General features: G+C 44.0%; 1 protein-coding gene across 2 annotated transcripts in view; it reads left to right on the top strand.

Moving 5' to 3' along the window:
- The window catches only part of LOC144110430 (receptor-type tyrosine-protein phosphatase mu-like), a 198,817-nt gene extending 186,606 nt beyond the window's left edge, over window positions 1–12,211 (top strand). For both annotated transcript variants that reach the window (XM_077643324.1, XM_077643323.1), the window contains 6 exons: window positions 747–823; window positions 2,220–2,348; window positions 4,891–5,016; window positions 5,432–5,583; window positions 8,621–8,756; window positions 11,652–12,211. In XM_077643324.1, coding sequence (XP_077499450.1) covers window positions 747–823; window positions 2,220–2,348; window positions 4,891–5,016; window positions 5,432–5,583; window positions 8,621–8,756; window positions 11,652–11,726 — 695 coding nt within the window. In that variant the 3' untranslated portion in view covers window positions 11,727–12,211. The remainder of the gene's footprint in view (window positions 1–746; window positions 824–2,219; window positions 2,349–4,890; window positions 5,017–5,431; window positions 5,584–8,620; window positions 8,757–11,651) is intronic.
- Window positions 12,212–16,585: the final 4,374 nt, after the last annotated feature.

Genomic DNA, 16,585 nt, shown 5'->3' with positions numbered 1-16,585 from the left:
TCATTTGGAGGGTGATAGCTTAAATTGGAAGTGCACAGGTATTTTGTTATCTTTTTTAAGAAATTGATTAAAAAATGAATTTGAAATTGACTGAGTGAAAGGCAAAGTAGATCAGTTAATTCGAAATGAATGGCTAATGCGTCCCATTTCACGCTTGACGGCGCTGGACTCGCGCCAGTAAGCGCAAAGCCTTCCTGCGCAAAACGTAATTTTCAGTGTGCAGAGGGTCAGATGGAACTCTAGTGACGGCCACCGTGCACTGGCGCCATTTTGCACCTGTTCGCCATCGTTTCCAAGAGGCTCCCAAGACGAACCAGACACGGGTGGCAGCTATTTCGCATCATACTTGAAACACAATACGCCTCGTCTCTCATGAAGAGTCTTGAGTGCCATATGCTGCTATATTCTTTAATTCTCTATTAGGAATGGCTTTTTTTAAGCATATTTTTCTGCTTCTACTCTGCGTACTTCCTTTGAAGAAGTTTACTCTGAACAGTATTCCCCATGGAATGACAGATTCATAAGGTCATTTCCCACCTTGAGGTGTGCAAATGAAGAAAAGAAGAAAAACAGGTGAACCTATAACTCTTCTATGAGTCAACGTGTAGCTACTCTAGGCCCAGAGGGCTTACCTGCAGCATCGCTAATGGTGCTAAATTCGTTACACATCGGGCATAGTTTGGATACCACCAGAAATAAGTCATGATTTTGATTTTTTTTTCAAACACCCTTTCACCATTTTTTAGCCGACACAAAGAGGTACCTACTGAGCACGGAGGGCGACAGCAGGAAAACTGACTACATCAACGCCGTGTATGTGGATGTAAGTAATCATTTCATTGCTTGTCGGGCATGTTTGATGTATTTCTTTTTATTTGAGTCGAGAGCAGGCAGGACAATTCCATTCGCGCTACAAGGCAGACCTGTTTCTAGCTTATATACTACATTTTCTTAAAAAAATAACAGGTTTCGCTTTAGTATCAAAACGAGTTATCCTTGAAAAACGAAAACACTTTTCACAATAATTGGCGCCATATGTTTATGCCCTCACTGTAACCATACTGCTGGTGGGAAGGTATTACAAGCTAAAATAAAGAAGTGTGAAGAACTTTATAATAACTGTCCGATTGCAAAAGACAAAATGCCATTTGTCGGGGATTGTGCAAGCGTTCATTGATAGGCCGGACCGCAGCGGTGGCCTAGATGTTTGAGCATCCGCTTCGCATGCAGGAGGTGCAGGGTTCGATCCCCAGTGCCGCCGGGTTACGGCATAGTGAGGCTACTTGTGCAAAAAAACATCAACGCGCTGAAACGGTAGGCCCAGCGATGTGCATTAGGCTCAACGTCCATAAGCTGCAAGGGAACTACTATAAGACACGAAGTAGTAGAACACTCCGGATGAATATTTATTGGCGCTGTTGTTTTTTTTTAGGTCAGCTGACACTGAGCAGGAAAGACGCGTTTTCACATCTCATCCGCGTCGAAATGTGGTTACCGTGATCGTGGTTTCATCCTTCAGCCTTAACATGCATGAAATGCCAAAGTAAAAAAAATGCCAACGACACTGAAACGCAACAATCCTGCTCATCCTCTAATAGTCACTGCTGGCCCATCATACACTGCGAAAATTGCCTTTCTCCTAAATTAAATGTACTACACTTCTCGCTACGCAGTACTATTCTGCCAGAAGACAGGTACTTATTTGTACGGACAAAAGAATGCTCAATCATTTCAAATTTAGAATTTCTCCGCAATGGGCATACCATATATACTCCCCTGTCTCTGCGCAAAACAAGACATTCATACATTAAATAGATGACATCAAGATTCAGTGTGCATCAAGTGCGTCACCTTAGTTCTTTGCAAAGCGGACAAAACAAAAAGAACGGTGTCCTAAAGTTTTATGTTTGTCCAGAATGAAGCCGTTGAAACGAAACGACCGATTTAAAACCAATGGCTGGGAATCTGATACACTTCAACTGCACATTTACAACAACGAACAGTATTGACAAAAAAAGTTGAACAAAACAAAAAAGTAGAAATAAAAATGATAATCGGAGAGCTAAAAACAGTCAGGTCCTAGACGTTCCAACGTCTAAGTTGCGGACTGCCATGCTGACATAACGCAATACGTACCGAAGAAGTAAGTTTAAAAAACATCGTCTTGATAAGAGTATAAAAACTTTATTCCTATACTTGAAAGTTACTTTTCTTCGCAGGGATTCAAGACTGTGAATGCGTACCTCGTGACACAGATGCCACTGCCGGAGACTGTGGACGATTTTTGGGAAACGGTCAGCAGCGCGGGTTCAGTAACAATTGTTACTTTGGGGTCTCTTGAGCACGAGGTGCGTGTGACAAAAGAATGCTTCCTCTCCATACTGCCACTCATGCATGATTTTCTCAGCGGTAATTTAGGTGGACATGTTTGTGAAAACACTGCTCGCATCTTTTAGCCCCTTTGCTACACCTAGGAAAATATTTCGAAGCCATTTTCGATATTTTACGCTTTCTTTCAGTGAAACGGTGACCTTTTTTGTGTTTTCACGTCTGCATTCGTGTAGACGGGCACCCCCGTCAGGTGGGGCTCTGCTCTATAGCATCTGCTTCTCCTTTCCTGTTAATAGCCATGGCAGCATTGCCAATTCGACGAATTCCATTGTAGATACATGGTTAAACGATATTCCATTAAACCTTGTTAATTACTACTGATATCCTACGAATATCCCCAAAATATGACCCCTGACAACCCGCTTTCGCTTGTTTTAAACGGGCGTTCATATAAAAAACACTAGGTTTTTCTCTTTTTTACAAAGATTAAACGCCTTAACAGTAGAACCACCCATTCATGAGCGTAGAATAAAGCTGAAGCTCTAAGCTACATGCTTATACTCTAATCGTGTTTGAGGGAGTGCCTCGCAATGAATGTCACGTATTTCAAAATGAAGTAGGATATGGCGAAAGGAAAGCAGCGCCGAAAAAGAAATCTTATGAAAATGCTTCCTTCGTCAAAGGGAAATTTCAAATGTGGAGAGGTCGAATTTTTACGTTCAATACCTAAACCTCTCGTTTCCTTCTAATCATTCATAAGCCGCCCCGCAACATCGCGTTTACCAAACGTTTTTCGTATAAAATCGAGTACAGCGCAGTAGACGCTGCATTTTGAAGAATATACAAACTACTCTAAATCCGAAATATCTTATTTAAAAATATTACTTTGCTTTAACATTATGCGGTGCAAATATGTCCGATGGCTTGATATGGGCAAAGGAGAGGATCCTAAAATATTTAAAAAAAAAACGACTTCCAGGTTGATCGAGAATTTCGCAAAAATTTTAGGCGAAAAAATTTCCTGACACATCTTGCACGGCTGGCGCAAATAAACAAGTGTTGGGCATCTTTTAGGCGCGCATTTTCACTTTAAATGTAATCAGGTTGATTATTACGATGGAAACGGCTGAAGAGCGCCAGCAGACAGGTGGTTAGAGAAGAACACAAACATACGCTGACTAACCAACCAAATGATTTATTGCGACAAGGAACGCAGTAATATGAAAGAAACATGGCAAGTAAAACAAAACACAAATGATCAAGCACATCGGGGAAAGTTCACAATCAGGTACAACCACTGTTGTCATTGGCTAAGATAGACAAGCTCTTGTGGGATCCGAGCCATCGACGGCTAGCTCAAACACATGTCAACCAGCCGTGTGTCAGCCAGCCATCCATGACTGGTGCTACAAGAGCTTGCCTACCTTAACCAATGACACCACTGGTTGTAGCTCATTGTGAACTTTCCCCGATATGTCTGGTTATTTGTGTTTTGCTTGCCATGTTTTCTTTATATTGCTGCCTTCCCTTTTGCAATAAATTATTTGGTTTCTAGGCAGCGGTGTGTTGTTCTCTCACGTCCTCTCTGCTATCGCTGTTCACTTGTTTCCATCAACATCCACCAAGAATATCGACTAAGCCCTATTCTTTATTACGATAACGGTACAAAATTAGGGACTGCTTTTATGGTTCTTAACATCGGACCGCAAATCAGGCTATGAACGACGCTGAATTGGAGTGCTGCGGAAATTCTGACGGTCTGGGGTCCTTTAACGTGCACAGTATGGCATAGTGCATGGGCCTCTAACGTTTCGGCTCTACCGAAGTGCGACCGCTGCGGCCGAGATCAAACCCGCGTCTTTCGGGGCGGTACAAAGGTTGTGAAAATTATGAACAACACACCTTTAATAAACTTCGGGCTCTATAGCACAATAAAGCATCATAATGTCCCAGACTGCTCACATCTGCTCGTTAATGAGAATTGCGATCCCATATTTCATTCTACCATACGTTAAACTACGAAGCCAGTTGCCAGAGTTAAGCAAAAATGAAATTTACAAGGCATCAGTACAGCGTCCATTCGATACCAAGATTACAGAATTGTGCATCAAGCACTCTAACTGCTTGTAATTTGTGGAAATGGTTTATATTATATATTTGAGTTAAGATTTTATTGTTAAGAGAAAGTGTTGAGGAATGCATTTAATACCATTAAAAGTGTAAAGAAGTTGTCGTCTGAAAAATATGTGGCATACGCCATTCTAGAATGCCATCAACCGGACATTTGGCTGCGTTCTGATGAGAGAAATGGTCAGCTTTTCAGCAATCAAATCCTGGTTTGTTAAACCGTGTCGTCAAGTGGGCGGTTTTCACAAATGCCGGTGGCGTTTTCTCAGGCATATCAGTGTGACTCTCGACGCCGATGATCCGAGGAACGAAAACAAAGCATTAGAGCGCCTGCTTCGGAGAGTATATTTAAAATCCCTGCAAAATATGTGCAACTATTTTTCATATCTTTTTTTTTCAATTACCTAACGCTGTGCACCTTGCTGATTTCAGAAAACGCCGCAGTTTTGGCCAGAGCTGGGCTGCAGTTCCGAACTGGGAGGAACTACATTGGAGCAGATGGACAGCACTGAGTTCCCTTTCATGGTAGTGCGGACATTCCAACTCAGCCAGAACACGGTACGGCTGAGTGTTGAGCCTGAATTTCACCGAGCCATCACATTTTCTTCGGGATTATAGCCTGTTCAAGGTGGCACGCAACCTATTGGAAATCCCACCTTTGGGTGGCCTCTAACAACTTTCTCACCAACAAGTTCTGATTGTAATTGCGTCTTCGTGCAACGCCTTCAGGGCTGGTTTCATGCAGTTATTCACTTGTACAAGGTAAATTTGGAGCGAAACAGAACATCCCAATAGCGTTAATGCAAACTGCGGATGTGTGCACAATAGGAGAAACTAATAGCAGCAGCCGGCCTCTCTGAAATGCGAAATTGTACATTCAGAAGAAACCGCCACAAGCGTTGTATGTAGTAATTTATTTATTCGAATTTTTCCTTACGCCAAATCTAACACGATTTTTCTTTTGCTTCACTAGAAGTCCCCAGTAATAGTGAAGCAGTTCCACTGCGACACTTGGAAATGTATCGGCAAGGCGGCCGACTCATGTGCCATCGCTTTGGACATACTCCGCCGTGTGGAACAGTGGCAGATGCGGGCTGAAGGCGCACCTATCGTGGTGCAGTGCTGGTGAGTGACTGCTTTTTGCGAAACACACATTAACTTTACATGACGTCCGAAGTAGCCTACCTTCTATAACAAGCAAACGTCTCCTACTGTCGTCCACTTCATGCCATGAAGGCGAGCAAGGAGTCGATTCAGAGAGACTCAGTCTGGTTATCTCTATTAAATTCCTATCTATTTCTCAACACGCTTCCACTATAGCAATTATCGTGTACACTGTGCAAAAGCCGCACTCGAGCAAGGAACGCACCCTCCAAAATGGAAGACAGATTTCTTAAAGCAGAATCCGGAAAATAGCATAAGTGTTTCATATGCCTGCCGTTTTCATCGCCTTTCACATTCCGCATGAAGGTTTTGCGTGATAAACGCAGTACTGGCCGTGCCCATTCACAACGTTCAGGCATGGCCTAAAACCGCTGTCGCACGGAAGGTTTGGTACAGTGCAGTATTGCCCCAGTGGTGCTAGCTCGCGTTATCTGAACGACATTCATACAAGAAAACATTAAAACGATGTCAAAACGTTCGCCTGCGGCGCAAATGCCCGGATGATGGGCACCCAGACTAGCGGCACGCTTCAATGTGCCTTCAGTATCCCTATCACTGTGCGCAGCATGCCGCCGCATGCACCACGGCGGAGAAACCGCCGCTCGATCCGTGGCGCTGGACCTAGCGTTTACTGTATTCTAGTCATAGCGGCGGGTATTTTAACGCGACACCGCTAAAGGACCCGTTACACATAAAATCCCGCGCCAGTGTTGTCGGCGTCGTTGTTGTGAGTGCAGTGCCTAAAGTATGGCGCAGCGTGGCCAGGTGGCTACCCGCCGGAGAGGCAACCAAGGTGTGCTACCTAGGACATGTGACCTTGCGGTGTCATCACAATCTACCAACCGGATTATGTGCAAATTGACCACCATATAAGGCAGCAGTTAAATGAATGATTGATCGCGAGAGGTTGGACGAGAGGAGAACGCTGGGTCTCAAAAAGCCTCGCCGCTGGCAGCGCCTCCCATCGCAAGGCTGTGGAACAAACATCTTTTCACCGCTGCATCATTGCGAAAGAATTGGTGCGAGGCCTTCGAGGGTCCTATGAATGTAAAGTTCAGAATGATCAACTCCGCATATATGGGCATTAACTCATTAAAGCTATCGTGTGATGCCATTAAGACGGAGTGTCCTGTCCAGTTATTGCAGCTAGCTGCCGCTTATCATAAAATGCCTTATGTCGTTACCAGTTACAATAACACAAAAACCTCAAGATAGATAAATTTACTATCCATTTCCGCTAAGCCTTCCATAGCGAAACTAGCGAGAAATGTGGCTCACTTGCCAGCGGCACGGCCACGGGTACCACTCGCCACTGCCATTTACAGCTGTCGCGCGAACTGAATTTAAGCTTCAGTTCCAAATCTCAGTTTTTCGCCCATATTTCTGCAATTTTTATATCGAATAACTTTTGATTTCTTTGCATTCCGAATAAGGCGTCTGATTAGCATTTTTTCTTGCTTGTGGTTCCCGCAGATTGTCGTAACATCCGTAATTTTAGTCCAATATCTATAATATGAATTCACTGCTGCTATAGTCGTTCTTTGGGCATACAAAAGTGTACATAAATGTGAGTGAAGGGGTCTGAGCAAATTCAGAGCTATAAGCTGCTGTTGCTGTAAAGTGATTCCAGAGCATTTGGAACTGAAGATATGAAACATGGTACCTAACTAAATCCTATTTTATTTTTCAGTAAATATCTGCCATTTCTCAGGCATGTTCCGGCATGGCAATACTTTTCATTTGCTCGACACATTTCGGCGGCGTCGAATAAGGAAAAGTTATGGTATCTGACGCGGTCTCTTATTTCCACCTAAAGAAATTTGTTGATTACAATTCTCAGTAATGCAATTACTGAGTGTCGTTGCTGCGGTACTGGAAACATAGGCAACCGCACGAAAAGCAAAGAGGCTCTGGGTTTCCACTTGTGCAACGCGCACAGCGTTCCACCACCGACGAGCCTCGCTTCCGGCGAACGACCACCAGCTCGCAACCTGCCCCACTTTGGCGTCCTCTCTTCCGAGTGATTCATGCCTTACTGATGAAGTTATATCCTGCTACAGCAAATATTTTGACCCGAAGAAGTGTCTGTTAACCTCCACATCGTTCTGAATCCTGTCAGAAGAATCCTTCCCTCCCCCAAACCCTTCCCCTTCCGAAAAGGTATGTGAGGCAGCCCTGATCAAGTGCTCAGAGCTGGAGTCTCAAAGGCCTCTAGTCCAACGGGCTCTAGTTGTGGCGTCATCTAGCGGGGTCCCGCACTAAGGACTCCACCTATGTAAAGGGCCATTTTTTGCCTGCAAGCTGTGTTCACTAAATAAAGTTTTCACCACCACCCCCAATGACGTTATGGGCGAGCAGTCGACAGCGCGCGCTACTCTGATGACGCGCGGCAAGGCGCAACCCATATCTTCAATGCCGTGCTGTGCCTTCCTCGTTGAGAGGTGCAGCGCAAACGATTCAATGACAGCAGACACACAAAGGAAAACAGCAGGAGAACTGTACCTTGCTCCTCCGCTTTCCTGCTCGCGCTCTCTTCACTGTTGCTGTCTTCCACCCTCCGCCGCGCCCTGCGCTCGGTTACATAGAGGCACGCAGCCCAACCCGGGAACGGGCACCTAAGAGCTTTGCTCTGAAACAAGACAACTGGAAAGAGACGGCCACTTTACGTGGTGCATACCCCGGAATATCAAAGGCGGAGAGTAGACAGAATATCGTCCTCGCATGCGGGGGATTCGGGGTTCGGTATCAACTTTCTCCTGTCTGGTGCTCGGCTTCTTGAGGGTGAAATACTTGGGAAATGAGTATTTGATCTTACCTTGAGTCCAAGCCACCAACAGCGGTCTGCGTCACTCATACTAATACAATGTCATCATTAGCCTTTTTTGTTTGATCGTGAAAGTGTGATCTCTGCTGGCTGGTTCTGCTGAGAACCGCTTGCACCCACTTCACACGCTGCGTTAAATGTATGTTACTTATCGTGATTTCCTTTTTATGATAGTGACGGATGCGAAGAGTGCGGCGTATTCTGTGTCCTGGCCTCCATCTGCGACCAGCTGAAGAATGAACACGAGGTCGATGTCTGTCGTTGTGTGGAGCGGGCTCGTGCCAGCCGTCCGGAATTCATCACAAATGCTGTAAGGACTATATACACAAAGCTTCTAGCAAAACCTAGCACATCATCAAGCTCTTTCTGATTTAGTTTCCATAAAATTTCACAAATCTTGGCCTCGATTGTCAATATTGCGAGTGGAAAGCCCCAGAACTCAAGCTTCGTATAAAATAATGCTCGTTAGATTTCACATTAACCCTTTCCCCAATCCTATAGGGTAACTATGAATTATCACTGTGAAGTTGAAAGCATATTTTCGCTTCAAAGCACACGCTTAGTTGTTGAAAAATGTGAACTTTTGCTATGATGTACATTTAGCACCAAAACTAGTTAGGCGAAAGTGTCTACTGAGCCGCTTCACTCCCGTTTCAGCTTCCTAGGAACACTCCTTTACAGAAGTGTTTTTTTCATTGAAAAAAAAAAGAAAAATAATTGCGTCATCTATGCGTTAGGCAGAACTGCCATTTGAATTTTTTTATTCTGTTTTCATTTTATTTTTATGTGTGGTGTAAAACTATAAAAAATTCTTTGACCTCTCGCCAGAGGACATGGGGAGGGGGGGGGGGGGTTCAAATACATGATACTCGCAGCCATAGACCAAGCTCTTAATAATAACAAAATTAATACTTTAAAGGAAAATACCTCAAGGCAGCGATGCATAAACACATGAGTATGCATGTTATGGTACAAATAACTGAGCACAATTAAATTAAACCGACTGCATAATGAAAACTGCTCCCGTAAAGTTCAAATAGTGTTCATTACTTATGTCTCAGTGGAATAAAGGCGGCAAAAGCCAATTTTATCTCTGGCGGTAAACTATTCAAGTACGTGGTTCCTGCAGTGTTAGTGCCCCTTTTCTAATGAAAAATTTTTGGCAGCAGAACATTTCACGCGCTCACCCGTGACGCCTGCGCTCTGAGCGGCGACAAGAACTACTTTGTCAGTGGCGTGAAGAGCGCTTGTGATGTGCTTGGAGGTTAAACTGGGCCGCTCTTAGGTCCCCTGCCACGTCTACGGTTGCCCTCCTTCTGGTTCGTTACACTATTCTTGCCGTACGTTAGGTTACTAACTAGTCCAGAAGGGCGAAATAAAGAAGCATTCAAGGGATGTTAATGTGTTACTACATTGTTTGAGTACATAGGCAATTTATTTTTGCGCAAAATATAAAAAATATGTATTGGCATGATCACCAAATTGGCTCGTCGTGCTTTGTGTAATGATGCGAGTGGATTATTTCTGTCCCCATGTCACATATATTAAGGAGCCTAAATTAAGGTGTGAAGAAGACAACGTGGATTAACCGAAAAATAAAGAAGATGGACAAGAAGCATTCGGTGAGGTGGAGAGAGATGATTGGTGGAAAATCATTCGGTGAGGTGGAGAGACATGATTAGTGGAGAAGCATTCGGTGAGGTGGAGAGAGATGATTGGTGGAAAAGAGAAGAAGAAGATGAAGAAGAAAACGACAAGGCTTACGTGTACTAATGCGAAGGCTATAAAAGGGCGAGTGAGATCGAGGCACGGAGGGGGGAACAGCAGAGAAGTGGAGGCTCCGGCGGGTCAGGGACACATCGGCAGGAGAGAGCGATGCCGCCTACTGCTCCGGTGAGCTCGCGTTCTACGACTTCGCATCGTGGACTTCCTGCCGTGACTGAGCCCGTTCCGGGGAGTCAACGGAGGACTCTACCACCTGCTACGGCCAGGGGTGTTTCCAGCGCTGTTGCCACCCATCCAGGTGGTGCCCCCAACGCGAACAACACCGGCATCACCTCCACGGGCGCTTGGACCGGGAGCTTATACAACGCAGCCCACGACGCCGCCAGCGACGCCAGTATCCTATATAGTTAGCCTGCTCCTTATTCCTTCTACTGCGCACTTTGTAATATTTGGGAGATTATGATTCATGTCGTCTACATTAAGGTCATCGTATTTTGTTAAAGCGTATTAGGTATTCTCGAGCAAGTTCCTGAATTTCTCTACTTTCCCCCTCACAGCAATCACATTGGTGCTCTTCTTCCTTCGTAGTTTTCTCAATTCGCTGTTCAAATTTAGGCTAACTCGATACCTCACATTCTTATGCTCACTACATCTCATCTTGCCCTATACTCTGCACCGTAAAACAAGACATATTGAAAAGTCATGTAACAAGGAGTAAACCAGGTGCCTTGAAAAAGTTAGAAGTGCAGAAAAGCCCTAGTCGCACTTCACGCTTCTGCCACTCGAGTAGACAAAGTGTTCTGGACGGGATTCAGAAAAGAGTAAGTGCCGTCAGCCAAGAAAAAGCTTGGCTTGCAGCACAGGAAACGGCGAACAGGCAAAATTTAGGTTTGGTGTGAATAACGCGCTACCCCACCAACCAGCCCACTTTGCTGTCTTGCGTACGAAGATTTAAAGGTTTCAGGTTCTCGCAAGAGCTCCGACATGTCCAGAACAATGTTGTTGTCATTTTAATGTGACAGAATCAATTAAGGTTTTCTTCCTCAACTTTAGTAGCTCCCAGCATACCTGCTAAGTCTATACAATACCAATATCTGCTTAAACTATTAGGGTTCGCACGGATGCTTCATAAGCGCGCCTGTACCGTTGTCTGAAGCAGTAAGCTGCTACCCTATTTTAAGACTGACTCTGTGTCTTTCCCATGACTTGCAGCTGGGCTAATTCCGAGAGCCTCAAAGGGGTCGCATTACACTGTATAAACTTGGTAGACTGATGTCCTGCGCAATTCATGACACTCCGACGGGTACCGCCATTGTATTTATTGATGTATAAAGGCGTTTTGTGGGATCATTACTAGTTCTGATTTCAGGTGTAATCGATAGCATAGGAAAGCTTCGCGACATGCCTGCATACTAGCTGCATAAATGGACGTGAGCACCTGAAAAATGGGTTGACTAATTTCTTGTGTTTTCTTTTACAGGAACAGTACTCCTTCTGCTACGAAGTGGCGCACACATTTGTGGAGTGCTTCAATGGCTACGCGAACTTCGCCTGAGGATGAGTTCAAGGACAGCATTAATCACCGTGCATGAACTTGTAATTCCAATAAGAGGAACAATACTTCCATGTTTTCTGCCCGCAATGTTCGCGTCGTGACAGGTGACTAGAAGAGAGACCTATGCCAAGAGAAAAACCAAGAGGACGGCAAGGTAAAGCTTCCAACTAGTTGTGCGTTTTCGAGATTGTTGGTGCCAGTTTTTGTTTTGTCATGTGAAATGTATTTGTATGTAATGCCACTCTGCACGTCGTATTATTCCATGTATGTATGCACCTTGTATTCCATGAATGTGTGCACCTCGTACTATTCCATGCATTGTACCCTCGAATTCTTCGTTGTGACCTAGGTGCTGCTTATCTCCACTGAGTACTGCCAATGCAGGGGGCCTGTGGCCCTGTCAAGGTGGATTCTGGCAGCTTTTTCTGCTGGCCTCCTACATCATGTACAGTGATGTAAATAAAGTTCTATTCTATTCTATTAAAGTTTTCAGTTCTATCTTGTTCGTGGTAAAAAAAGTGTATGATTCTTTTCTGAAGCTGAATGCATCGCTTCGTCAGTTCACTGTTGAACACGTGAATATAACCAAGAGTTTCTGCAACTAATCACTTGACAAGTGACAGCAGGAACCTCTATCGATAACACAGCCGACTGCTTTGTTCCAGCGAGAATAAAAAGTTGTGGCGGGTCTCGTTAGCATGACCTCGAATCATCGATCTCAATTAATGGCTCATACGCATCACTATCGGCGAATTATTTAATCAGTTCTAATTATTTTTTATTCCTTGCTACTATAAAATAATGTATTATCCAGCACCTGTTTCTTTGACATGACCTCTAGGGCAAGTGAGGAGGAAGTATTTATAAGTTCCTGCTAATTCTTAGAACGGTTCAATATCTAAGGTTGTGACCAAGCCAGCACCAAGGTAGACTGCAGCAGGATAGTTTTGAAGTTTATCAGTCGTTACTTTCTTAACGTGAAATTAATCCTTGGCGTTCATTCTTGATTCACGTCAAGATTCTGTGCCTCGATCATTAATTCGTTCCTCCTAGGGCGCTTGGATGTCAGTGTCGCTTTTAAACTGCGGTCTAAAATACAACGACGCATAGCAGCAGCATTAAACGACTTTTTTCCTTAAATACGCGCTCCTATCTGTAAATATACTTTGGGGTAGCTGAATTAAGCTCCTGCTCCAAAACCGAATGCTAGCCACAGTGGCTCAGTGGATCAGCGTTCGGCTGCTGAGCTGGAGGACCCCGTTCAATCCTGGCGGCCGCCTTTCGATGAGATAGAAATGGAAAACTCGGAAAGCGCTTACCGTATCATGAAGAGTGCAAAGCGGCAGCAATATAGGTCCCTCCCGCAAAAGTATTCCATCTTTTTCATAAATCATGTATCGCGGAGAGTTCTCAGGCCACTCTGAGGCTATGGTCTGCAGTTAAACGATGCACCACTACACCACGGACGCTAGATTTTCTCGCGAACAGGACCTCTAATACCATCGCATTGAAATGCGCCAGTTTGCTGTGCAACACCATGGGCAGGATTCCAGCGTCGCTGACTTTCCCAGCCAGTTGGCTTTTGGGGCGAATCTGGAGATGCCTCTGTAATTTCTCGTGAGAGTCTTTCTGGACCTCTAGCAGTCCCCACCCATCCATGGATATTTCGGGCATGATAAATCGAAAAGACTTAAAATAAATTTCTCGATACCGTCCTACACTCTAGACACGAATAAGCCTATATGGGAGTAGCAATACAGTAAGCTGTCCTCTAGAGCACACCCTTTTATAAAAGTATGTCCGCTAGAGGACAGTTTACTGCCTGTTTACTTCTTTCTGTTCAGAGTGTAACATATCGCGTCATAAAGAAAACCTCTCATCTTCAGATCCTTTTTTGTATTTGTTGGGACGCCAAGTTTATTGAGGTCACCGCTTCTTTAAAAAAATAAAATATCCTACGAACAATTTATACCCGCCAAAAGATAGCTCATTATTTTCAAGCTAATGTTTAAATGAACGATGTTATTCACTACGGGTATGAAAACTTGTGAAAAACTACGACGACGATTGTGAAGCTTTTGTAATGAATAAAGGCAATAAGCGGTCGGGAGACAATGTACTCGCTTATTTTCTTTATACATTATTATTCTGGTTACAGGAGCAAGCGTTCAAAAAGTTAGGCACCATCAATATTGTGATGTAGAGCGTACCTTATATTTTTGCAGGCTACACTGCAAACCTAATATAAATGTCAGTTGAGAACAATTTGCACAATATGCTGTTACTTTTGGTTTCACCATCACTTGTAATATCCCCCCCCCCAATTACGCTGTACCCTTCATATTTTATAGCTCGCGACGGATTGAGTTACCTTGCATATCAACCTGGGATGGGGGTGGGAGAGCGGGGTTGGAGAGAAACAGGCACAGTGGAGCGGAATTAAATCGCTCCTGAGCTCGTAGGCTGCTATTGCGGCACATGTACGCCATGGCGATTCTCGGCGTGTCTCCGCCTCTCGCAGGACAAAGTGATGAGGCGGGCAGAGCATGTTACCGCTCTATTTGGCTTCGAGAGGCGGTAAGCTTGAGGAAGTATTGTCGCTTGAATGCGCAATAGACTGTCGCAGAACGAAGTACGAGAGGGTCCGCGGATACAAAATAAGCTGTCATGGAATGGGCGAAATGCATCAATTTTAATTATTGGCCCAATGCTTTTCGTTATTGCACTCGTTGATTGTTGACTTTTACTTTATTGATAATTGCGCTCATACAGTGCACATTACCCGCCTAAGCTTTACGGCCAAGTTAACGAAATCAGTCTCTCAGCAAATAAACGTTAACCAATGCAATTTCAGAAGGCCGGTAAGGCTCGTGAATATATATTGGGAAATTTTTTGCAACAGGCCGCAAATGCATGAAAGCAATCTACTCTGATGCAGTCCGTTTGGAGCGTACTTAAAGTGGAAGATTGTGCAGTATGCATACTGCATCTCTGAAGGAAAAATCTGTAGCAGACAATCTGCCATAATTCTTTAGGAACGGCAACGCAAAAAAAAGGAAGTGTAAATTCATCAAAACAAATGGGTTTTTCTTGTTGGTTCGCAACTTTTGTGGCAGTAAACAGCTTTATTTCGCAATGCAAACAGAAACACTTGCGATATCTCGGTCGGAAATGCGAGAACACGTTTCAGTGTCAGCGTGAACGCTTGAAGCAACAGCAGTGTCCTTAAGACCTCACTTAGACGTTCTAGCTCTTTGCGCACTTGTTATTAAGGCCTTGGAACTGTTTCGAGTCACCGGCGGACGTCTGATCATACGGTTCTTTAAGCATAATAATTTTGCTGTACCCTAAAAACTACGAATACCCTATGGGAAGAAAGAATATATTGATAGCACTTTAAATCATAATATGCTATAATAGTGAAGCTGTCAGTTTTTTTAAAACAACAGCCGTTATAAATATATATATATATATTTATTCATTTATTTACAGAACACTGCAGGCCCTTCTGGGCCCTAGCAGGAGTGGCAAAATAGTGCAACACGAATATATAAAAAAAACACTGAAAGGAATTTCGAAATACAAAGCCAAATAAGTTTGATGGCTTCAATCTTCTATTTCTTCAATGGAGTCTGTGTCAGATAGTTCTGTTAAAGGTAAAACATCCCTTTCAGTTACGATGCGACGGAAGAATGAGGATTTGAATAGACTAGCTCTGGCGGTGAATGGATTTAGTGAATCATAGCGGCGATGTCTTGTTGGCCATGGAGCGGGAAATGGCTTAACGTGGGCATCCGTGCACATTGACAACTTGTTATGTTTAAGAAGGAAAAGAAGGAAGGAAAGAAAGACGATATAGCTGTTCTTACCTAAATTGTGACTTTCATTTTTCTAAAGCCAACTGCTAACTCAGATTTTCATTGTCAGGTTTAGTTTTAAAAGATTGCTAGGGCTACTTTCCGGCTTTAGGACTCTTTCTTAGAGAAACAACGCCACAGCACGAAGCCAAAAGGACACATACGGGACGGGAAAAAGCGGTCATGCGTTGTACTGAAGAATATGTGATTAATTTCCAGCAGTGGCTTCAATGAAATGAATTCCTGTTATGACTTGAATGCAGGATAGGTACGTTGTGGATGGTGAAAGCCTCAGCACGGTTTATTCTTGAAATGCTGCCGTGCCGACACATCCGTTGGCAGCCGTTGGCAGCGTCAAACAGTGACCAGTTCACCTACGTTTTAAAATCATTGTGAATAGTGCAGAAATAATGTCGATTTTTTGCATTTGCCACTAAATCTACATTCAAACTTAAGATCAGAGTTCTTAAACCAAAGGAACTATTGTTGCATCATAACTACCTTCGTGGGCGACAAGTACATACTGGTGAGATGGTTTGTCCTTATTCTAGTACTACCAATGCATGCAGCTAAGCTTTAAACACACATAATGAGCGCCCTGCAAACATTCAGGCGCTGAAATCAAACCGCTTTAATTAACCGTCACCGTATGAACCAATTTACACGTCTGTACTGCAGAAAGAGGCAGAAAAAAAGTGAGAAATGAATGCCGTCTTTGTTTTACAGTGAAGGAGAGTCTTTCCTCTCGCATTTTGACGCAATTTCCGTTATACAGCTGAGTTCAGTCGCCTCTTTTCTTTTCATTCTTTTCGAGTGGTCAGACTTTATTTCGGTCAAGTTTGCAAGGGCAAATGTAATTTCAATCGCCGACCCGACAAAGTGCGTGCGCCGTCTGGTGGCAACAGGCTTTTCTTCCGCTCCCTATCGTTCCATCTTTCAGCCAGTTGTGCAGCACGTACTCGCTGGTAGCTTCAATTGATCTGACCAAAAACATTTCCTGCA

The sequence above is a fragment of the Amblyomma americanum genome, chromosome 11 (genome assembly GCF_052857255.1).
Source record: "Amblyomma americanum isolate KBUSLIRL-KWMA chromosome 11, ASM5285725v1, whole genome shotgun sequence".
NCBI classification, from domain to species: Eukaryota; Metazoa; Arthropoda; class Arachnida; order Ixodida; family Ixodidae; genus Amblyomma; species Amblyomma americanum.
The sequence above is the reverse complement of the archived record's forward strand: the minus strand, read 5'-3'. Positions and strand labels throughout refer to the sequence as shown.